Source organism: Phyllobates terribilis, unplaced genomic scaffold, assembly GCF_046119375.1.
Source record: "Phyllobates terribilis strain yellow unplaced genomic scaffold, ASM4611937v1 Scaffold_11__3_contigs__length_659146591, whole genome shotgun sequence".
NCBI classification, from domain to species: Eukaryota; Metazoa; Chordata; class Amphibia; order Anura; family Dendrobatidae; genus Phyllobates; species Phyllobates terribilis.
Window position 1 is genome coordinate 310,417,070 of NW_027362771.1, and position 23,226 is coordinate 310,440,295.

A 23,226-nucleotide genomic window follows, 5' to 3' on the forward strand; every position below is an offset into this window, starting at 1 on the left:
CCAGGACCTGAGATGACGTCGCGGTCATGTGATCGCAGGTTGTCTCGCGAGATGCCGGCAACCCGGAAGAAGCCAGGAAGGAGCGCGACAGCACACGCGGCGGCATCGGAGGTAAGTATAGCTTTATTTTTACGGTTCACACTGTATAAATCCATGCTGTTTGCATGGATTTATATAGTGTGACCTAGTTGTCAAGCACTTTCCAAGTGATGCTATCGCCTGGAAAGCGCTTGTCAACCCGCATGCGGAAACACATGCGTTAACGCATGTGGATACGCATGTATTCCGCAGGAAAAACGCATGCACAATCTGCATGCGTTTTTTCTGCCAGGGAGATTCAGAAATGCTGCAGAAATTTTCTGCTTCATTTCTGCATCGTGGGCACATAGCCTTAAACACAGTATTTAACTGGAACAAAAACGCCTGCTGTGAAGATACCCTAGGCTGCATTCACATGTTCCGTTTTTTTTTCTTCCAAACAAGCTAGAACTGCAATGCGTTTTTTTAACAAAGTGTGATCCCCGCCTAACAGTGGAGGGCGCTCTCTTCCTCATGTAGGCTGCTGTACTTGGACCGCCTCTATGGGCAGCAGCACAGGGCACAGGTCACACCTGCTGCGGCATACACGCACACGTTTCTGTCCCGGCTATATGACTGGGAGCCATACAGGCGCCTCAGCTCCTCCATCACAAGTGAGTGTGACCTTCACAAGGAGGAACCCGCCAACATCCCCTCCCAGAGTAACGTGCCGCGGAGCTCCGCCCCTCGGAGTCACCTGACGTGCTGGTCGGCGTCACATGACAGGAGCTCGGCTGGGAAGAAGCTGTGTCAGTGAGCTGCAGTCCGCTGATAGAAGCAGAGAACATGGCGGGCGGCCTGGTCCGGGGGAAACTGATCGCGGTGATCGGGGATGAGGACACCTGCACCGGCTTCTTGCTGGGAGGAATCGGAGAACTCAACAAGAACCGCAAGCCGAATTTCCTGGTGGTGGAGAAGGAGACGAGCGTGACGGAAATAGAGGAGACGTTCAGGTGAGACACAGCACCCTGCGATCGTGATAGTGTGTCTTGTATCGTGACAGGACAATCACCAGGAATCTGTAGTATCCCCTTAAAGGGGTCCTGATACATTATGTGCCGGCACAGTGCTCTTCTGTGGAGAGGACTACACACAGGCTCCTTCTGTTGTGTGGGGTGTGGTGGGGCTGTATAGGGGGGCTTGATAGTTCTGACTGGTTTCCCGGTGTGATCTCCAGGGGTCTGCGGCTGTGATATTCTATGTCCCATAGTTGCCTTATTTAATAGTGCAGCGGTGGTCTCTGGGGTCTTGGCAGTAGGACCCTCACCCATCGAACACTTCATGTGAGGCCTATCCTAGTACATCTCGCACATCAGAGTTGCCGGATTTCTCCTCTTCCTCTTTCTGACGGTCACATGAGCTGTAGCCGCAGCCCTGGACGCTGATTTACACCCTGACTTTGGCTGTATGTTTCTCATCATAACAGAGGACTGTTTACTGCAAACATCGTCCTCCGGGTGTAGGAAATGTCTGCCCTGAACTGGACCGTGGTGCCCTCAGCCTCCTGCCATCCTCCATTATTATGGTGCCCTTCACATTTCCCTCTGAACCACCAGTCACTTTTCTTCATAAATCCACATTGTCCCTAGAACAAAGGAAATCTGTCTCCAGGTTGTTGGTGCCATATCTGAGGGTATCGTCAAATAGTGACCCTAATTCCGGTGCAGGGTCATCTTCTGCAGCGCGCTGCACCTTTCAGCATGGTGGAAACAAAGGGTCTCTCTCATGAAGATGACACATTTGTGGTATATAGACCTCATACAGGGGGTCTCACACTCCGGACCCTCATATGAGCCAGAGCGGACAGTTGCTCCGTATGAGTGACTCCCATTCTGGTCTCCTCGTTCACCCTAGTACTAACAGGACAGCCATTCAGCCATTTCTTTATACAGCCTCAAAGCAGTAGCACATTCTTCCCAAAGGATGTAGAAGTGGCAACAACTTTACCAAACAAAATCAGCAAGGGTACCGGCAGCTGATCAGATAACTCTATTAAAGAGGTTCTCCGGTGAAAGCAGGTTATAACGTATCCCTGGGTAGGTGATAACTTATTGATCGGTGGGAGTCTAGCTGCTGAGACCTGCACTGATCGGAAGAACGAGGCAGGTCAGATGCTCAAATGCCTTTCCATTCATTCTCTATGGGGCTGCCTGAAATGCTAAGTGCTCTGCAGCCCCTTAGTGAATGACTGGATCAGTGGTCAATCACTTGGTTGGGCACCCACCGATAAACCAGTTATTGCCTATGTCGCGGATAGGTGATGACTTGTTTTTACTGAAGAACTCATTTAAAGCCGTATTTACACTGAAAGTTACTTGTGAAAGAATGTTTTTAAAATTGTTCATTTCACAATTATTTTGCAGTGTAAACAGGCTGCTCATCACCTGATGAACGAGCTAAACACTCGTTGGTTGAAATGATCTTCTGTGCACAACAAGAGATGATCATTCTCTGCGGCACATTCTCCTTTTAGAAACAGGACTTGCACAGTCTAGATCAGTATTTCCCAAACTCCAGTCCTTCTGGCCCCCAATAGATCATGTTTTCAGGATTTCCTTAGTATCACACAGGTGATGGAATTATTATCTAAGGCATCACCAATTGCTGCAGGTTCTTTCACCTGTGAAATACTAGGGAAATCCTGAAAACATGATCTGAGAAACGCTGGCCTAGAACAATGGCGGCCCATGTGCACTGAGCGATCTATTACAGAGCTCTAGTTTATTTTCGGCTGCCTGTGTAAACAGGCTACCGTATTGTGCCACCGTTTGATTCATGTAAACAGACCCTAACTCTGTCCCCCATCCATCCATCTCTGACACTCCAGAAGTTTTCTCTGTCTTTGGCTATGTGCCCACCATGCAGAAATGCTCCGGATTTTTCCTGAACATTTCTGCATCTCCCTGGCAGAAAAAACGCATTCGGATTGTACATGCGGATTATACATGTGTTTTTCCTGCCAGGGACATGCGGATGTGATGCGTTCTTCACATGCATTTCCGCTTGCTGGTTGACAAGCGCTTTCCAAGCGATTTTAACATCACTTGGAAAGTGCTTGACAACTTGGTCACACTATATAAATCCATGCAAACAGCATGGATTTATATATTGTGACCGTAAAGAATGGTAAAAAATAAATCTATTCTTACCTTCCAATGGCCCCCGGAGTCTTTATTCCCTCCATCCTGGCTTGCCGGCAGCTCGCGGTACACTGAAGGACCTGCCTTCACATGACTATGACGTCAGCGCAGGTCCTTCAGTCCACTGCGAGCTGCCGGCAAGGGAGGACAAGCACACCGCGGGCCATCAGAAGGTTAGTATAATATTTATTTTTTATTTTATTCTTTTTTTACAGGTTCTATGGTACCTGGGTTCGTAGGAGAGTCTCCTCTCCTCCACACCTGGGTACCATCCGCACATTGAAACGCATGTATTCTGCATGTACAGATCCAGTGATGCGGATTACATGCGTTCCAATGTAAGTCAATGGCGGCGAAAACGCAGCACTTCCGCAAAATAATTGGTAGTGCTGCGTTTTTTTCTGCAATGGTAATCCGCAGCGGAAATTTCCGCAGCATGTGCACAGTACATGCGGATTATCATTGAGGAACATGGCAGGCCTTCTACCATGCGCTTTTTAAGTGTTTCTGCAGCGTTTTTGACGCTGCTGAAACGCTTAAAAACGCATCGTGGGCACACATTGTCAGGCACGTGAATATTGTAACCAAAAACAGACAGTGCTTCCGCCCAAGCGCCAGTGATGGATGGCTGGAGGAGAGAAGCGAGATCTCATTTATTTCATCACCTCTGCTGTATATCTTTAAAGGGGTATCCAGCCCTAGAAAAGTCACAGTAATAGATGCAATTGAATTTGTAACTTGGTTTCTTTTCTTACACCTTATCCAGGAGTTTTCTACAGCGTGAAGATATTGGAATTATCCTGATTAACCAGTTCATTGCTGAGATGATCCGGCATGCTATTGATGCGCACAACGTCTCCATTCCAGCTGTGCTTGAAATCCCATCTAAGGAGCACCCCTATGATGCCAACAAGGACTCCATATTACGCAGAGCTAAGGGCATGTTCACATCAGATGACTTGCGATAATTTGCTTAACCCTGTAATCATTGTCTGGGACCTTCTGCTAATAAAATTGTGTAACGTCCCTCCTATGTGATTCTATTTGCTGTGACAGGTTCCTTTTAGTGTGCTTTTATTTATTCCTGCTGCCAGAGCTGTCTTCACAATATTTTTCTATATTTATTGTATGACCAAATTATATAAAGCTTATTCTGCTGTTCTGACTCTTATTCATACTTTCGAGAAGTAGAAGTGCTCTCAGACTCCAGACCCAGCACTTCTTTCATTCTGGATAGGATGAGATTGTTGTCTATAACCATGTCCTCGACTAATCCTCAAGAATGTGACCCTTTCAATATACAGAGAACTGAGCACTGAATACACCAACGGTCCATTAGTGTATTCAGTGCTCAGTTCTCTGTATATTGAAGGAGTCACATTCTTGTGGATTAGTGGAGGACATGGTCATGGCTAACAATCCCATCCTATCCAGAATGAAAGAAGTGCTGGGTCTGGAGTCTGAGAGCACTTCTACTTCTCCTCTGTACCAGTTAAAGAAGTCCACTACTTTATATGAACCCCCCAATGTATCCCCCCTGGGCCCAGAAGTGTTTTTGTAAATACCTTGCGGTACCAGAACAATGCACTTTTTTGTCACGTCACGATTTTTGAAATTGTTAAAAGAAGCTGTAAAAGATGGATCATATGATCGTTTTCACATTCTGTTCTTGTGTTTTTGGGGTTTATTTTTCATTTAGAATCCACCTGAAAAACCTGTTATGTGCACATACCTTTTATATTCAGAACTCATAGGATCCTGTCATTGGACTATCTCTTTGATTCGTCTGCACATGCTTTCTACATGACTTCAGATCTCACAGAAGATACAACATTAATTTATATAATCTTAAGAAAGCAGACTGACCGAAATATATATATATTAAAATATACTGTTATACACTGGTGGTCCGGTGAGTGGCAGCTCTTATGAAAATCCTTTGACATCTCCCACGTTCCTGGATTTTGTGACCTTGTCTCTTGTAGAATTTTTGTTGCTGAATAGTTTCAATAAAGACCTAATGAGAAATAACTGTGGACTGGTCTTGTTTTATCTTCACCAGAGGCAGCCTTATGCAGGTATGATTTTTCTTATGTGTCTGTGTGTGTGTGGTAAACAAAGATGGCTTATTGCACCTTCATGTTGTCCACGCTAATATATTCTACATTATTTTATTAGGTACTTTAATTGTAGTATCGATAATTAACTATAGCTACAGATCTCGTCAAGAGTTTGCTATTGCAGAAATTCATGCACATGTTGCAGACGCAACCTACATCTATGGAACAAATTTACAGTCACAGAGATCTCCACTATAGATCTGCTGTAAGTGAATTATATACTGAAAAACCTGTTTGAGATGACCACACAAAATAGTATTTAAAAGTGTGGTGGTCTTCTCAAAGAAGTTGGCCAGTAGACGAAATATATGGTGGAAGTGAAAATCTGTTAGGAAATCTGATCTGGTTAAAGAGGTTGTCTAGGCATACAATATACTGATGACCTAGTCTTAGGATTGGTCTCATATTGATGACCCATGGAAGAATGGCATCCTACACCACCAACCGATCAGCTGTTGTTAGCTTTATTGGTGGCCTGATGGAAACTATATAATTCTCTATTTAAAGAGTACCTGCTGTTTGGTAACCACTTAGTAACCGATGCAGGAGCACTGGGTTAGTGCAAGATCTCACAAGAACATTCGAGATCTCGCTCTTCTATAGCGAAGGAAGCTCCGGAGGGTTGTTGGATCTCACTCTGCATGCCGGGATCCCACAAGCCAGGACCATACAGACATCCATGGCGTGGATCTCAGACCGCAATGAATGGTTTGGCCATTGTGTCCTGACACAAGCATAACCGCTTCATATATAGTGGGTACGGAAAGTATTCAGACCCCTTTAAATGTTTCACTCTTTGTTTCATTGCAGCCATTTGGTAAATTCTAAAAAGTTATTTCTCCTTCCCCCATAATGGCACCGCGGAGAGAGGGGATCCGCCCTTCAAGGACAGCAAACCTACAGATAAAAGGTCGGTGCCTCTCTCCCGCATCAGTTGGTTTCCTGTCCTTGACGGGATCCTACAGTCCGGAGGAGGCATACCTGCGGGGTGCCAGAAGATGGATGTCGTGGGATGCCAGGCACGGTCTGTCCAATCCAGGCAGCGGGAGTCCCCCTGCCTCGGCTGGTGCGGTGTCCTAATGCGCCACCGCTAGGGTCAGTTCGCCTTTAGGGTGTGCGGAGGGGGGTCCAGACGAAGAAGACAGGGCCTGTCTGGGTCCGCCGAGGATCGGTCCTGGACCCCCCCTGGTTGCGGAGGTGAGAGCGCGGCCCGGCAGTGTTTTTTTTTCTACTTCTGGGTCTGCCGCGCAAGCGCGCAGGGCGCCCCCGGATGTCGTTGCGCCGCAATGCATGACTGGGTAGCGAGTCTGCGCGGGCGTCCTCCTGCAGATGCGGGGGAGGAGGGGGCGTCGGGTCACTACAGGCTCTATGGGAGGGACTCCCAGGGCCTTAAAAGGCAGCAGAGGACGCCAGTAGCTGCTCATCAGAGCTCTGGCATGCTGTTAAAAAAAAAAAAAAAACTCCGTTATATACATTTTTATATATATATAAATAATAATAATAATAAAATAATAATAATGAGTGACCGAGAGCTGCCTGAGGAGCAAGAGCTGCAGCCGCAGTCGCCACCACCACCGCCAACCCAACGAAAAAAGAAGCCGGAAGAAACGGGGCACCAGGACCGTAACAGTGGAAGCGGGCGCTCCGGCATGTCGTCGCAGCGCAGCAAGGATTCCACTTCAGCATCTTCCAGGAGAACTCCGTCTACAAAGATGGCTCCACCTCCTGAACCGGTACCCGCTCTTCCGTCTGGTTGGTAAGTGAGCTTCGTGAAAGTCCACTTTGTAACTAGGGGCCCATGCTCTCTCTCTTTTTGTCTCCTATAGGGGAAAAAGAGTGCAGGGAAACAAAAAATAGGACTTGTGCACTATGCACTGAAGCCTTGCTCACTACTTGGGATAAGAGACTCTGCAGCTCCTGCATTGAGCAGACAATATGCGAGGGAACCCCGAGATTTGCCTCTGAGCTTAGAGACCTAATTAAATCACAGGTTGAAAACACCTTTAAATCTTTTCAGGGGGGCAAAAGGTTAAGGAAAACTAAAAACATATCCCCCGAGTCCAAATCTAGCAGTTCTAAGGATGGCGGAGATTCGGACACTTCCATTTCTTCCTCCTCCTCTTCCTCGTCTACAGATAAAGGAGGATGGAGCTGTTTCCCTATTGAGGAAACAGATAGCCTCATCAAGGCAGTCAGGTCTACTATGGGATTAGCTGATCCCCGGCCCAAAAAATCCATCCAAGACATAATGTTCAGCGGTCTAGAGCAAAAAAAGAGGAGATCTTTTCCACTCAACGAACATGTTCACTCTCTGATTAAGAAAGAGTGGAAAAGACCGGAGAGGAAGGGCTTCCTTTCCCCTAAATGAAAATACCCGTTTGAAGACCCTGCATGTTCCTTTTGGGAAAAAGCACCAAAACTGGATGTTGCTATAGCCAAAGCCTCAAAGAAATACTCCCTTCCATTTGAGGACATGGGTGTCTTAAAAGACCCCATGGATAAAAAGGCGGACATCTTCCTAAAGGGTTCCTGGGAAGCCGCTGGGGGGGTTAAAACCTTCGGTAGCTGCCACATGTACAGCCAGGTCTTTAATGGTCTGGCTGGATCAGCTTGAATCTCAACTGAGGCAGAAAACATCTAGAGGCAAAATCCTTGAAGCTATCCCGGTAATGAAAGGGGCAGCGGCCTTCCTTGCTGACGCCTTGGCGGACTCCGTCAGGTTAGGTGCTAGAGCAGCAGGGCTTGCTAATGCGGCTAGACGAGCCCTCTGGCTCAAATGTTGGCCCGGGGATCTACAGACCAAATCTAGATTGTGCTCCATCCCCTGTGAGGGCGAGTTTGTATTTGGGGCCGCCCTTGATGATATCTTGGATAAGGCAGGGAACAATAAGAAGCGGTACCCTATCCTATCTAACACTGCCTACAGGAAACCTTTTCGGAGTAGGTTTATCCATAGGAAACCCCCTAAAGAGCAGGATATGTGGGAAGATAGGAGAAGGAAGACCAAAGGGTTCCTATTTAACAAAGCCTCTAATAATAACAGAAAGCCCCCCCAATGAAGATTTGCCCCAGGTGGGGGGAAGGCTATCAAGCTTTCTCCCGGCCTAGGAGCTAATATCCAACAGCTCATGGGTTCTGAGCCTAATACAATCGGGCCTGAAACTCCAATTCCTCAAAATCCCTCAACAAAACTTTGTTATAACCCCCAAAAGGTCTTCAAACGAGGAGCAACTGGCCTTGGAGCAGGAAATACGGGGACTGGTAGAGAAGACAGTCCTTTAGGAAGTTCCGGGGAGGAGAAAGGCATGGGCTTCTATTCTCCATTATTTCTGAGGAAAAAAACAGATGGGACGTACAGGACAATTGTGAATCTAAAAAAGCTGAACAAACTGTTGAAGGTGGAGGCCTTCAAAATGGAAACAATAAAATCTTCAGTAAAAATGCTGTTTCCCGGTTGTTTCATGGCCGTCCTGGATTTAAAAGACGCTTATTATCATGTCCCGATACACAAAGACTACCAGAAGTTCCTCAGAGTAGCAGTTCCTATGGGAGGAGTGGTCAAACACTATCAATATACGGCCCTCCCATTCGGCATCGCCGTAGCCCCAAGGGTTTTCACCAAAGTTGTTGCAGAAGTGATGGCTCATCTAAGGGAACAAAACACCCTGGTCGTCCCATACCTAGACGACTTCCTGGTAATAGGCAGCTCCTTCCTAGACTGCTAATCCCATCTGGAAAAGGTCATGGATTCCTTGACTCGCTTAGGATGGCTTTTGAATCTGGAAAAGTCCAAAACAGAACCATGCCAGATACAGGAATACCTAGGCATCGTGCTAGATTCAAAAAGACAGGAGTGTCGTCTCCCCTTAGGGAAAATTCACAAAATCATAGGCCAGATTTTACGGGCAAAGTCCCACCCGTCTATGTCCCTTCGGAAAGCCATGTCCCTTCTAGGCTCCCTGACAGCATGCTTTCCGGCCGTCCAATGGGCGCAAATACATACCAGGTCCCTTCAGTGGGAAATCCTAGAGGCAGAAAAAGCCCTAAAAGGGCGTTTAGAAGGGCTGTTAACGCTATCTGCAGAAACCACACTTTCCCTAGAGTGGTGGGGGAACATAAACAATCTAGCCCAGGGGATTCCTTGGACGATCCCGACACCACAAATCCTGACCACAGATGCAAGTCCCGGGGGTTGGGGGGCTTACCTCAACAACCTGGTAGCTCAGGGGGTCTGGGCAGAACGCCTAAAACTAGTTTCCTCGAACATGAAGGAGCTCCTAGCAGTAGAGTGGGCACTCCGGGAGTTCATGCACACATTACAAGGGCACCACGTGAGGGTCTTTTCAGACAACCGGGTAGTAGTGGCGTACCTGAACCACCAGGGGGGTACACGGTCCCATTCCCTAATGCAGGCGACAGAGGTCATCTTTCGCTTAGCCAAGAGGAACTTACAATCCCTATCAGCCCTACACATAAGAGGGATAGAAAATCGCACCGCAGACTTTCTGAGTCGGACACAACTAAAACAGGGCGAATGGGAGTTAAGTCAATCAGTGTTTCGGCAGATTGTACAAATGTGGGGTCGTCCCTCCATAGATCTGTTTGCCAACAATCAAAACAAGAAAACGCACTCATTGTGCTCCCTAGACCCCAAAGGGAACCCCGTAGCCGTTTACGCCTTCATGATTCCGTGGAATTACCCTCTAGCTTACGCTTTTCCTCCGACAGCTCTGATTCCTGCTGTTCTGAGGAAAATCAGGGAAGAGAAGGCGAGGGTAATTTTGATAGCCCCCTTTTGGCCAAAGAGGGCATGGTTTTCATGGCTGAGGAGATTATCAATCTCCGACCCCTGGGTTCTTCCGGAGCTTCCAGACCTTCTTTCTCAGGGTCCGGTTCTCCATCCTCAGGCTTCAAGCTTACACTTGACAGCCTGGAATTTGAGAGGGCTCTTCTGAAGGACAAGGGTTTCTCCCCAAATCTGGTCACCACACTACTTCAAAGTAGAAAACCTGTGACCACCAAACTTTACGGGAAAACCTGGAAGAAATTCCTTTCAGTCTCAGGTTCCAGGTTAGGGGGGGGAAGTTCCATTGGCGGCTATCCTGGAATTCTTACAGATGGGCTTGGAGCAGGGCCTGGCCACAAGTACCTTAAAAGTTCAAGTTGCAGCCCTGGGAGCGCTCTATAACTCTGACCTAGCTAGAAATAGATGGGTATCTTGGTTTATTAACGCATCAGCTAGATCCCGACCCATCCCATCCCGAAATACTACACCCTGGGATTTGAACTTAGTCCTTTCAGCTTTAACGGAAGCACCTTTTGAACCTCTGTCGGAAGCATCCCTAAAAATCCTGTCCCTAAAAACAGCACTCTTGGTAGCTCTCACATCAGCACGTAGGGTTAGTGACATTCAGGCCCTATCGGCAGGCACCCCCTTCACACAAATCTTGGAGGATAGGGTTACTCTGAAAACCGACCCGGCCTATCTACCAAAAGTGGCGTCAAGATTTCACAGGTCCCAGGAAATCACCCTCCCTTCTTTCTGCCCCAACTCTAGGAACACGAAAGAGAAAGTCTTGCATACACTAGACGTCAGAAGGTGCCTAATCCAATACCTAGAGGCGACACAAGAGTGTAGGCAGGATAGTTCTCTCTTTGTTTGCTTTCATGGCCCTCGTAAGGGGGAGAAATCTTCTAAGGGCACGCTGGCCAGATGGATAAGGGAGGCCATCACACTGTCGTACTCCTTACGTGGGGAAGCGGCCCCGGAGAAACTGAAGGCCCACTCAACAAGAGTGGTGGCAGCCTCCTCGGCGGAGAAGGCCGGGGCTATGATAGAGCAGATATGTAGAGCGGCAACATGGTCTTCCCCCTCTACCTTCTTTAATCACTACCGGCTAGACTTAACCTCTTCTTCGGACCTTACTTTTGGGAGAAGGGTTCTGGAAGCTGTGGTCCCCCCCTAATGAGTCACTTCTCTTTAATTCTCTCCGTGGTGCCGTCATGGGGGAAGGAGAAAGACGTAGTTACTTACCGGTAACGGGATTTTTCAGAGCGCATGACGGCACCCATACATTCCCTCCCTTCATGTGTGGGTGTGCACACTTACTAGTTACTTGTTGTAGCCACGTGGTGTGTCTGACGAGGTCTTAGATTGAAAAATTTTGTGTTACTGACCTGGTGGTCCTCTCATGCTCTGTAAACAACTGATGCGGGAGAGAGGCACCGCCCTTTTATCTGTTGGTTTCCTGTCCTTGAAGGGCGGATCCCCTCTCTCCGTGGTGCCATCATGGGCTCTGAGAAATCCCGTTACCGGTAAGTAACTACGTCTTTTTTTCTCATTAAAGTACACTCTGTACCCCATCTTGACTGAAAAAAACAGAAATGTATACATTTTTGCAAATTTATTAAAAAACAAAACCTGAAATATCACATGGTCATAAGTATTCAGACCCTTTGCTCAGACACTCATATTTAAGTCACATGCTGTCCATTTCCTTGTGATCCTCCTTGAGATGGATCTACTCTTTTTCATTGGAGTCCAGCTGTGTTTAATTAAACTGCTAGGTGTGTGCCTTTCCAAATCAAGTTCTGTCTATATAAGACCTCACAGTGCATGTCAGACCAAATGAGAATCATGAGCTCAAAGGAACTGCCCAAGGAGCTCCGAGATAGAATTCTGGCAAGGCACAGATCTGGCCAATGTTACAAAAGAATTTCTGCATTACTCAAGGTTCCTAAGAGCACAGTGGCCACCATAATCCTTAAATGGAAGAAGTTTGGAACCACCAGAAGTCTTCCTAGACCTGGCCGTCCAGCCAAACTGAGCAATCGCGGGAGAAGAGCCTTGGTGAGGTAAAGAAGAACCCCAAGATCACTGTGGCTGAGCTCCAGAGATGCAGCATGGAGATGGGTGAAAGTTCCACAAAGTCAACTATCACTGCAGCCCTCCACCAGCCGGGCCATTATGGCAGAGTGGCCCGACAGAAGCCTCTCCTCAGTGCAAGACATATGAAAGCCCGCATAGAGTTTGCTCAAAAATACATGAAGGACTCCCAGACTATGAGAAATAAGATTCTCTGGTCTGATGAGATGAAGATAGAATTATCACCAAAAAGTTCTAAGAGGAATGTGTGGAGAAAACCAGGCACTGCATATTACCTGCCCAATACAATCCCAACAGTGAAACATGATGGTGGCAGCATCATACTATGGGGGTGTTTTTCAGCTGCAGGGATAGGACGACTGGTTGCAATTGAAGGAAACATGAATGCGGCCAAGTACAGAGATATCCTGGATGAAAACCTCTTCCAGAGTGCTCTGGACCTCAGATTTGGCCGAAAGTTCACCTTCCAGCAAGACAATGACCCTAAGCACACAGCTAAAATAACAAAGGAGTGGCTTCACAACAACTCTGTGACCAATCTTGACTGGCCCAGCCAGAGCCCTGACCTAAACCCAATTGAGCATCTCTGGAGAGACCTGAAAATGGCTGTCCACCAACGTTCACCATCCAACCTGACGGAACTGGAGAGGATCTACAAGGAAGAATGGCAGATGATCCCCAAATCCAGGTGTGAAAAACTTGTTGCATCATTCCCAAGAAGACTCATGGCTGTACTAGTTCAAAAGGGTGCTTCTACTCAATACTGAGCAAAGGGTCTGAATACTTAGGACTATGTGATATTTCAGTTTTTCTTTTTTAATAAATTTGCAAAAATTTCTAAATTTCTGTTTTTTTTTCAGTCAAGATGGGGTGCAGAGTGTACTTTAATGAGAAAAAAAATGAACTTTTTAGAATTTACCAAATGGCTGCAATGAAACAAAGAGTGAAAAATTTAAAGGGGTCTGAATACATTCCGTACCCACTGTATTTCTAGGAGACTATCACACTCACACGCTTTGTGGCCTGAGATTGGACCTAGATCCACTGATGTCTGCATGAGCCCTAACCTATCTTCATTTGTAAGGGGGGGGGTAGCTGCCTTCTGCTGTTTTTGGAACCTGTTGGCTGGGATCTAAATGCAGTTGTTCCTGTTTGGCCATGAAAGGCAGAAATAGGAATAATCCTTTAGAGGTTGTCCACTACTTTATAATTTATGACCTTAGGATAGGTCATTAATGTCTGATCGGTCGGGGTTCGACGCTGGTCACCCCTGACGATTAGCAGTTTGCGGTGGCCGCCGGCTGGAAATGCTCAATTGCGGCACTGCTCCATGTATTGATAGTGGCCCTGGCTTGGTACTGCACATCCGCGTCCTACTCAAATCAATAGGATGTGCAGTACTCAGCCGCGACCACTACCAGAAGACGGAGCAGCTCCACAATTGAGCATTTCCAGAAGCCGATAACAACGGGGGTGCCGGGTGTCAGACCCTGACCGATCAGACACTGATGACCAATCTTAAGGATAGGTAATCAATGATAAAGTAGTGGACAACCTCTTTTAACAAATATTGGCAAATGGGAACTGTGACTAGAACAATACGCACTGATGTGCAGCAGACTCCTTGTTATCTCGTGTCCACACCTGTGTTTTATAGGTTGTTCTTCCTGGCAACCAGTCACAGATATCCAAACCTAGAAGTAATTGAAGCGTGCAGAATCTATTTTATTTCCATGCCTGCTAACAAAGGAGCCTTATGAATCAGAGGCAGCCACACGTAACTGGGGTTTTCTTACCATGTATTTATAGGATCATATATCCCCAGCACTCCTACAAGACGTTTCTCATTGGCAAATACTTATCAGATCACATCTCGCAAGGCATAATCTGTCATGTATAGAAATAGATTTTTGGAATTTCAGAAATGAATTTCGAAAGCGCGTCAAGTATCAGTGAAAGATATCACTTGTCTTTTACTTATGATCATTTAGGAAATATAAATAATATGGTGAATTTTATTTAGGTTCATCCCAACCTCCATTCTTTTAAGTACAAAAATAATAAAAAAAACAAACTGGCACAATTACAATGTTAAATATGCCCCAATGTGTAGAAAAAGAATTATGATGAAGGCATAATGTGGTAAGATACTCGGCATTCTGTATTTAGTTCTTATCTCCATGGCAACCTGATTTCAACAATAGTAATGACTCTTGCACTGCCTGCAGGTTAGTGGTTACCAGACCAGCCAGCTGTGACAGAAGAGGAGGCATTACCAAGGTGCCCAGTGAACACACATTTGAACGGGAGGTAATCGGTACATTCATAGACGGGCCAATGCATATCTACACCTCCCAAATCCAGCAGTTGGATTTCTAGCAGGGAAAACCTTATTACTACGTGACAGATCATATTAGTAACTACTTCTGATACAACACAGAAGTTTGGAATAACCTGGGTAGGTATAAATCGCCGTATGAAGTCACAGTAATAATTTTTATTAGACTTTCATTTATTATTATTGATATTCCAGGCTCCTTATTCCATCCGACGACCATGCAGTTCAATTAGTTTCGTCCATTGCTGCATTTAACAAGTATTTCCACCTGCGAGAGAAAGTGGTTACAATCAACCATAATGGCTCGGGAATTAAATTTAACCACTCAGAAACAAGAATTTGTAAAAGAGTCTCACCTGAAAGAGATACATACCCGCATGAACTGGTGGCGGCAATATCAACAGAACTTGCAGCCTGTGCCTCATGAAACATCAAAGATGAAAGCCAAAGTGAAAGATCATTTAAAGCTGCCAACTATTACTCATCCAAGTCTTCAGGCAAAGACGAAAAACAAAGAACAAGATCGGGAGCCATCAAATAGAGGGAGCGATCAAATGGAAACTAGCACAACAGAATCCCAGATGAAGCCCGTTAGTGGTGAAACTCGAAGTCTGCTCTACCATGGCACATCCAAGGAGGGAAAAGGGAGGTACCACTACCTAAAAATAAGGAATAGCCTTGGACCGGAAGAAAAATACAACTACCCTTTAGCTACAAGTTGGGTCTATGGGTGGCAAGTAGGTAAGTCAAATGTTAGTCACTTAATTACAGGCGCAAGGTATCTTCTTTTTGTGCTAGTATGTGGTCCATAAGATACAATACAACACACAGATGTAGCTATGAACCACTGTCCTTTACATTTAGACTTTCTTAATGTTACATTGTAACTCCTCTCCCCCTACTAGAACATTATTGCATTCATTGCACAATTTTTAACAAGACAGACTATGAATTTAAATTGACTTCAGGCCCTATTAATGAGGCAAATAAGGGAGGAGAAATGTTCATATTAACATTTATTCTTACTATTGATGAATGTACATGGGTCTGACAAAACACAAAGTCTCTGATTACATTTTGTAATGTATTGTAAATCGTATTACAATCATTTTTCGGCAGCACTTTCCTTCATGTAACAGGGATGTGCGTCCGACAGTAATGAAACTGTGCGAATGATTGCACTAATGATCATTCTATCTCATAGACTGCCAATTTTTGCTCTATGTAAATAAAGCTAAATCAGCGCTGATCAACTTACTTATTCGGTTTTTATTGGTTACAGGTAGAAATAGAAAAGTTTTATGTAACTAAACTTTTATTTTATTTTTTAATAATTCTGTCCAGCATGGAAAGTTATTAAACTCTGCAAATTACTTTATTAGGGAATTTGTGTTCATTCCTAGAAAAAAAATGTAGGTAAGTGGCTTCCAATTCACAGCTTTTCCTATGTTTATTTACCTGCATTGAAATCAGAACATATTCATTTGGAGTACAGATGATGGCAGTGAAAGGCTCAGCACCTGTTTGTTTCTGTGTGTTCTGCTTTTTAGATCAGTCTCTTGCAGCATCTCCTTACACTCCAATAAGATCATTAATGTCTATAGTACGTGTCAATAAACGGACCCTCACTGCCCCCAGTATACTATAATGGAAGAATTTGATATGTTTATACAGCCTCCTGTATGCATCACTGTGGGGTGGGGAAACATAATGAGAACAGGATGCTTGTGGATTATCCAATGCTTCCATTAGTATACTATACAGGGTCTGTCAAGCCTGCTACAGTAGATTGTTCTGATACACATAACACTCACAGAAGGAGACAATTGCTGACCCTTTCACTGCTATCATCTGTACTCCAAATAAGTATGTTCTGATATAAATGGAGCTAAAGGTATAATATAGAATGGGGAAAAGAAGAGGTTTGGAAGTCAAATTCCCTAATAAAATGATTTGCAAAGTTTCATAACTTTGTACATTGTACAAAATTACAAAATGAAAGCTTAGTTACTCTCTTAGGACAAAATCAGCTTTCTTTACAGTGCTCAAATTGACCATAATGCAACAGTACAATAGCTGTTACACGGTGAACTGTATGGCTGGGTGCATCCTTAGGGTGGGTTTATTTCTCATTTTCACAATTCCTTTCAAGGACAGTCGGTATCAGAGTTATGTGTAACAGTTAAGGGGAAAGTGTTGGGCCCCACTATCCCCAATCGCTACTATAACGGCATGAGTGCAGATATCTTTATTCTAATAAGGTGTTTTATGTGATTACCAATACTGCAATATTTGGAGAATGTTGTTTTATCCTGCATTGTTGCATATGCTAATGAGGCAGGACTAGTCCAGTGGGATGTTTTTCCCCTCTGACTAGCCCATTCTCAGATTTTCTAATCATGCTCTTCTGGGACATGATTGATAGCCCGCATAATGGTCCTACCAAGACAAGCTGTCAATGACTCCATGGGAAGTGTGATTAGAAGATCCAAGGCAAGACTAGCTCAGGCAAACATATGCCCTCTGGACTAGTCCTTTTTTTTTCAGGGTTCTATTGCGCAGGCGCCAGGAAGTCACTGTCACTTCCTGGCGCCTGCGCAATAGAACCCTGTGGCACAGTGCACAGAGATTCGGGGCCAGGAGGAAGCAAAGCGTGCTCTATGTAAGCGGCGCTTTGCGCATGCCCGGGAATTGAGGGAGAACAGTGCACGTCACAGGGCCCTGTGACGTACAGGGGAGGAGGGATATGGTAAATAAGAATATAGGTGGGGTTTTCGGGGAATAATGAACAGACACCAAGCATGTACAAAACAGAATTGACTAAAACACATTTCTCTGCAATCAAACCTATGCTATGGGCCATACAGGTATGTATAGATTTACTTTTCTATAACCTGTATGCCCATAGTAGAGGTCTGATATCACCCAGGGGGGTGACACATTCCCTTTAAATGTCTAAAAATTCTGTTATGCTTTAAACTTTTTTTTATTTGTTTCCACTCTTACCAATTTGTAAGTATCCGTTTCATACAGCAATAATAACTAAAGTGATCTCTCTTTACCAGGTAATCTTGTAGACAACTGTCCCCAATTTCGACGTTGTCGCATTGTCAGTGATACCTTCTACAGGAAGAATGGAATACCCACTCAGCCAAAATATACCGACATGGCCTTGTAGCCTTGCAAATGGCAATGCAATTACTGAAATTCTTTAAAAATTGTAATTTTTTTGCATTTCATGTGTGAGTAGCTGCAAATAACAAACCGGACACACTAAATGGCTTCTTGTAGTTTTGTGTTAAAATGATAGCAATATGATTCTTTATGTTCAAATTAAATTTAGTGCAAAACAAAATCAATAATTATAAGGCAAACACTAAACAAACCAACAAATTTAAATAAATCTCATGGGCGATAAATGCCCACTATTGTAGCGGAATCTGATGAATGTCCTGTCACCAGAATTTTAATTAGAATATCAAGCGCTTGGAACATGAGAAATTACTGCTGTTAATATGAGCTCCCCATTGGCATGACAATTGAGTGGGTTCGTCTAGATACCATTTTTTCTACCACTTCGCAGAGTATGTTCATATGGATTTTTTGGGATAGAATCCATGTCAACATGTGCATCAAAAAATTATTCCAACCTACTTGAATTCAATTCAATGGGGAAATGTACATATAATTTACCTGGTATTTTTTTAATGCATGGAAAAAAGCATCATGTCCATTCTTCTTTTCCAAATTTGACATTGAAATTAAGGAAAATGGCTCAAATAGAAAATGGTCCATACATAGGTCCTGCAGATGCTAAATAAATATGTAAATTCCCCATATAGTCGGCAGAACCCAATGATATGGGCGGGATTGGCCAACTGTCTAATGTGTATGGGGGCTTCCTAGGATCCGGTCTGCTGAATTTCATCTGCTCATCCATTTGTTCACCCTGGAGATAAGTTGCTACCAGAGGAGTCTGACAGCGGTTCTCTCATAGAGAATACAGTAGCGCTTGGCTGAGCCCCACATTCCTGTGTATAAGGCAGTTGGGAGATATAGCTGTGAAAAATTTTTGGCCAACAGCTATCTAATGAATATGGGGGCCTTAAAGGGGTTGTCTGCTCTAAAACTACAAGTCTGCAGTCACTCAATGTGATTACAGACTTGTGAATTCTCACATTGCACACTGTAAGGATTGTCCAGTGTTGGCACCAGGAGATGAGCGGGCGTGACTGCAAGTATGCGATATGTGTACATGCGATCACATGCTGACTAGACTGTATCCGGCCTGACTCAATGCAAGTGTATTGAGCGAGACTGGACACAGTCTAGTCGGAACATGGCCGAAAGTATGCAAATTGCATACTTGCAGTCACATGTCTGCTGGCTCCGGCTGGAGAATCTTCACAGCGCGCAGTGCTCGCGAAGTGAGGATTCACAAGTCTGCAGTCACATCATAGAGTGATAGCAGATTTGTCAGTTTCCCTATACATTTGCAATGAAAATCATGAGTGCATGAAAATTAAATATTAAAGAGAATGTTTCATAAATATCATTTTAGTTTTATTAGTTTGATCCAAAAATAACATGTAGAATTACATAGATGCAGACAAGTGAAAGAATAACAATGTATTAGTATTGTGCAGGTCAATGGAAGCAGAGTGAGAAGAAATGACAGATAACGCAATCAGAATCATGTATCGGGTTTGGGTTACCATCACTCAAAAACATAAAATCTCTTATGATAAAGTTTAATTATAGTACTAAACACTGAGTGCAGCATTGCACATTGCCTTGGTATGTCCAGAGAAATAATCTATATATAATCAGCACTCAGTTGCCGGTTTCAAGATCCAGAAGCAGGTCTGACCTGTTCCTCAGAGCCTTTCTACTTCACTCAAGTCTGATCCGCTGTCCTCTCGCTTTTTCCCAGTAAGTACAGGATCCAGCAACTCTTTGAAACTGGTCATGTTTCTGTTGTTGGGGAAATATAGTAAGATTTTATTGATAAATTACTGTTATATGCAACACTTTATAATATAAAAGTGGTATACACAGGTAAAGCAGCTATGGTGGGAAGGACGTGTGCCGAAACAAGCCACTCAGCCTTGGCAGAAGATTGAATCTTTCTCCTGGGTGAAGAAGAACCTAACTCTGGCAGTCTCATGATGGCATGTGCAGATGTAGTAGAGCCATTTTTTTGTTGCTTGGCACAACTTACATCTTGATGTTCATTTAATTATGGGATGTACTTGTACAATTAAATGCTGTAGATTTAGTAGGATGATTTATTGTTTTTACTATTCCTGACATTAACCTTATACACATAGAGAATGAATAAACTTAAAGGGGGTTTCCTCAACATCTGCAGGAGTGCACTGCTTCTCAGCCTCCTGATTGCTAGCGAGTGCTGCGCTCCTGCTTACTGTTCTGATCAGCGGCAACGTCGCACCACTGGCCCAATGTGTGCGATCTCCGATGCTGTTATGTGAAGCTGCTTTGCCTCTTCGGATCCAGTATTTCAGCCAGCTTCAGACCAGCACTCAAAAGCTGTATTGGAAAAATCTTGTAAGCGCTGCGCTCCTTGACCAGCCACCAATTATAGATTTCAGCAGTGGCTGGTAACTCAGGCAACCAGTAGTAATTATTGAGAACACAGAGCATTTTGTAAACAGGTAAATTGCAAAAGTTGCTGGTTATTACAACCACTTCGCAATTTTAACCATTTTTGATGAAAAGAATAGGTAGAAGCATAGGCTGTATCTGCAATTACGGTACCTGTCTCTCCTGGTCTGCATGATGTATGTACGTTCACGCTTCACCTTTTCCAGATGCTCCTTCACTGCAGACTTTTGACGCTCTACATCTCCCTATTTGTGGTAGGATTAGAACAATTGCAATAAATCAGATCAGTCCTCGCCTTTAGAGGGATTTACAATTTACTATTCACTTTTTAGTGACACATTTGGCTCAATTTTTCATAAGAAATCAATTAGGCTGGGGCCACATAGCGATTTTGGCTGCAAACAAAGTTTCTAGGTGTCGCTGCTACATCGCAGCTCAATGCAAGTGAATGGGGTTGCATTTTCATTTTGAGGGTACTGCGACCATGAGAAGCAAGTCACAAGAAGTCCAACCGAGTCTGATTTTTTGTTACTTGTCGCAATACCCTCAGGGATTCATAGAAACCCATTCACTTGTATTGTGTTGTGATGTAGCAGAGAAATATAGCGAATTTCAATCGTGCAACAGGTGTCATGGCCAAAGTCACCGTGTAGCCCCAGCCATAGACGGGATGTCCCAGAAACAAAGTTCATTTTAATCAATACATCTTGGAATAATAATAAGTTCCACAATTGGATGTTTTAAAATGTGCTGAGACAATCTTATAAATGTGCCCCTGCCGTATACTGTGTAATGGCTGTGTCTGACCGTACAGGGACATGGCCTGATCATACCCCATTGGATAGACTGAGCAATATCCGTAAAAAATGGATGCTATGCTGTGGTTCCATACAGCATCTGATTTTTTTTTCATGCACTCTTACACTTGAAAGGATGAGTCTCATCCGATTTATAGAATACTTTTTTTTTTCTCACGCAGATTCGGTCAGTGAAAATTCATCTATGCTGCCACATTGAGTAACATTGGTACGAGTGCGGACCCTTTTTTACATTGACAGCTCTCGAATCGAAAATATGGTCTTGTGAACAAGCCCTAAGAGTTACCTTCTTCAAGGGAGAACTAAACTTTTAGTAATATTTTCGTAACATCTGAGGCAAAGTAATTAGAAAGTAAAACGTCTAAGTGTATTTGTCAGATAGCCATGCTCTTCCCTCGGCTGATCTACTACAGCCATTTAAACCTCGAATTGTAAGCAAAAATAATTGTCTCAAAAATATTTATTAAAGGTTGTGGAATCTAGTCACTGGGAGTTCATTTCTATGGTATGATTTATATCCCATTTATCTGTACTTTATAAAAGCTTTATTAGGTACATTGTGGCCAGTGTAATGAGCACACAAATAAGATGTATACTACATAGTTTTGTATTATGATCCTAAATTTATGATCCAGATGGAGCCAAGCTTTATTTAACGAACACCTGAAACCAATGAAGGAAATTGTTGTCGTACTAGAATAATGAATTTTAAAATATTGTGTTTTACCTTTAGCATCATCAGAGGGACACAGAAGAGGCGATGTGGAGACTCTGTGTGGAATGTTGCATCTCTGCTCTTTATTTTACATGGGATAGACAGATGCACTATGTGTATTGCCAGGTTATCTGCTGGGCCCCCCGCTCACCTCTGTCAAAGGCTCTGGGGTCAGCTGAGGAGATCTTCTTTGTGTAATATCCATAAGATCCAACTCAGATTTCCGATTACGAGCTATGGAAAGCCGCTCTTGAAACTAGGCATGGAAATAATAATTAATAAAGTTATTAATTTATTTCTGCAAATGTAATATTGGAGGCAAACTAAAGTGTTGGGATGAGAAAGGGCTGATAGGTGAGATGAAAACCTGGATACTATGATAACAAAAACTATAGAAAATATACTATACATTCCGTAAAAGGAAATATGGTTTCCTTTATACGTATTTTACTTTATATACCACCAATACCAAGAAAGAAGTTCTAAGCATATATGTTTTATCACATCATCTATCTTTTAATTAAAGCCTTTTGAAAGTTTAAATATTAAAACATTAAAGTGAACTTTACTTGTATAATATGTAAAGCAATACCATGGTATTTTGTGCCTTTGAAGTGAACCCGACAGCAGGATTTTCCCCCATGAAGTATAAGGAATACTGTATCATCCTCCTAATGCCGTTTGTAACTAAGCCATTATCATAAATATTTCTTTATGTATTTGTTGCAAAACTGAAGTTTAATCTCTGCAATTCTGTCCCGGGACTAGTCCGGAAACGCCGTCACTCACCTCTGTACTGCGCCGACATCATGCCCTCTGCAGTGTGCTTGATAAACCAGCATGTGCAAAGAGAACAAAGAGGAGGTGAAGAGGAATGACCGGTTCTCTTCTTCTTTATTCTCTCTGCACATGTTGGTACGCCGAGAATAAACTTCAGCCTTCTAGAAGATACAAAGCAAACACATTTTTATAAGAAAGACATCAATACAAACATCATTAGGAATCAACAAGAAAAAGTCCCAAAAGTAAAAACAGCACTTCTAAATACTAGATATTACAGGCAAAGCTCCCCCCCAGAAGAAGCAAAGCAAAACGCGCGTCGGGGTGGAGGAACGTGGTCCTCGTCTCCAGTTTGGCTGCACCAAACTTTAGTGAGAAAAGTAATACCTTCCACTATAATGTTTTATGCTAGTTAGTCATCTATTATACCATATGGATTATTAAGGGATCTATTGATTGTTGACTAGTAGGGGTCAGCTATTGGTAGGCTGATATCCCTCTGTACATGTATATATGTGGTAAGGCGACTCCAGAGGCTCTCTGGAGGCAGACACAGGACACACGGTTTGGGTAAGCTCCCTGCGGGTTTATTGTGTGGCATAAACTCCAGCAGTGTCCCAATAAAATAAACAGTGCCTCTTGGGGTTAACGGGAAAACAAAAGATGAAAATATTACAGAGTCCTTTTAGCCAGCAAGGCCTTTTGCCAGCTGCAGATAGTCCTGTG

At 43.9% G+C, this 23,226-nt stretch overlaps 3 protein-coding genes across 3 annotated transcripts in view; 2 read left to right on the forward strand and 1 right to left on the reverse strand.

Annotated features, from left to right (window-relative positions):
* Positions 1-651: 651 nt before the first annotated feature.
* Positions 652-4,464, forward strand: ATP6V1F (ATPase H+ transporting V1 subunit F). The gene is made up of 2 exons (XM_073650753.1): positions 652-1,031; positions 3,985-4,464. Exons 1-2 carry the CDS (start codon positions 865-867, stop codon positions 4,184-4,186), a joined length of 369 nt encoding a protein of 122 aa, XP_073506854.1. The 5' UTR covers positions 652-864; the 3' UTR covers positions 4,187-4,464.
* A 9,974-nt stretch (positions 4,465-14,438) lies between these two features.
* Positions 14,439-17,993, forward strand: SPMIP1 (sperm microtubule inner protein 1). Its single transcript, XM_073650755.1, has 3 exons — positions 14,439-14,682; positions 14,758-15,303; positions 17,628-17,993. The coding sequence occupies exons 2-3, from the start codon at positions 14,862-14,864 to the stop codon at positions 17,738-17,740; spliced, it is 555 nt and encodes a 184-aa protein (XP_073506856.1). The 5' UTR covers positions 14,439-14,682; positions 14,758-14,861; the 3' UTR covers positions 17,741-17,993.
* Positions 17,994-19,149: 1,156 nt separating this feature from the next.
* The window catches only part of LOC141167260 (uncharacterized), a 133,430-nt gene continuing 129,353 nt past the window's right edge, over positions 19,150-23,226 (reverse strand). The window contains exons 20-22 of the mRNA XM_073654696.1: positions 21,872-21,976; positions 20,341-20,432; positions 19,150-19,536 (exon numbers count right to left, since the gene is read on the reverse strand). Coding sequence (XP_073510797.1) covers positions 19,440-19,536; positions 20,341-20,432; positions 21,872-21,976 — 294 coding nt within the window. The 3' untranslated portion in view covers positions 19,150-19,439. The remainder of the gene's footprint in view (positions 19,537-20,340; positions 20,433-21,871; positions 21,977-23,226) is intronic.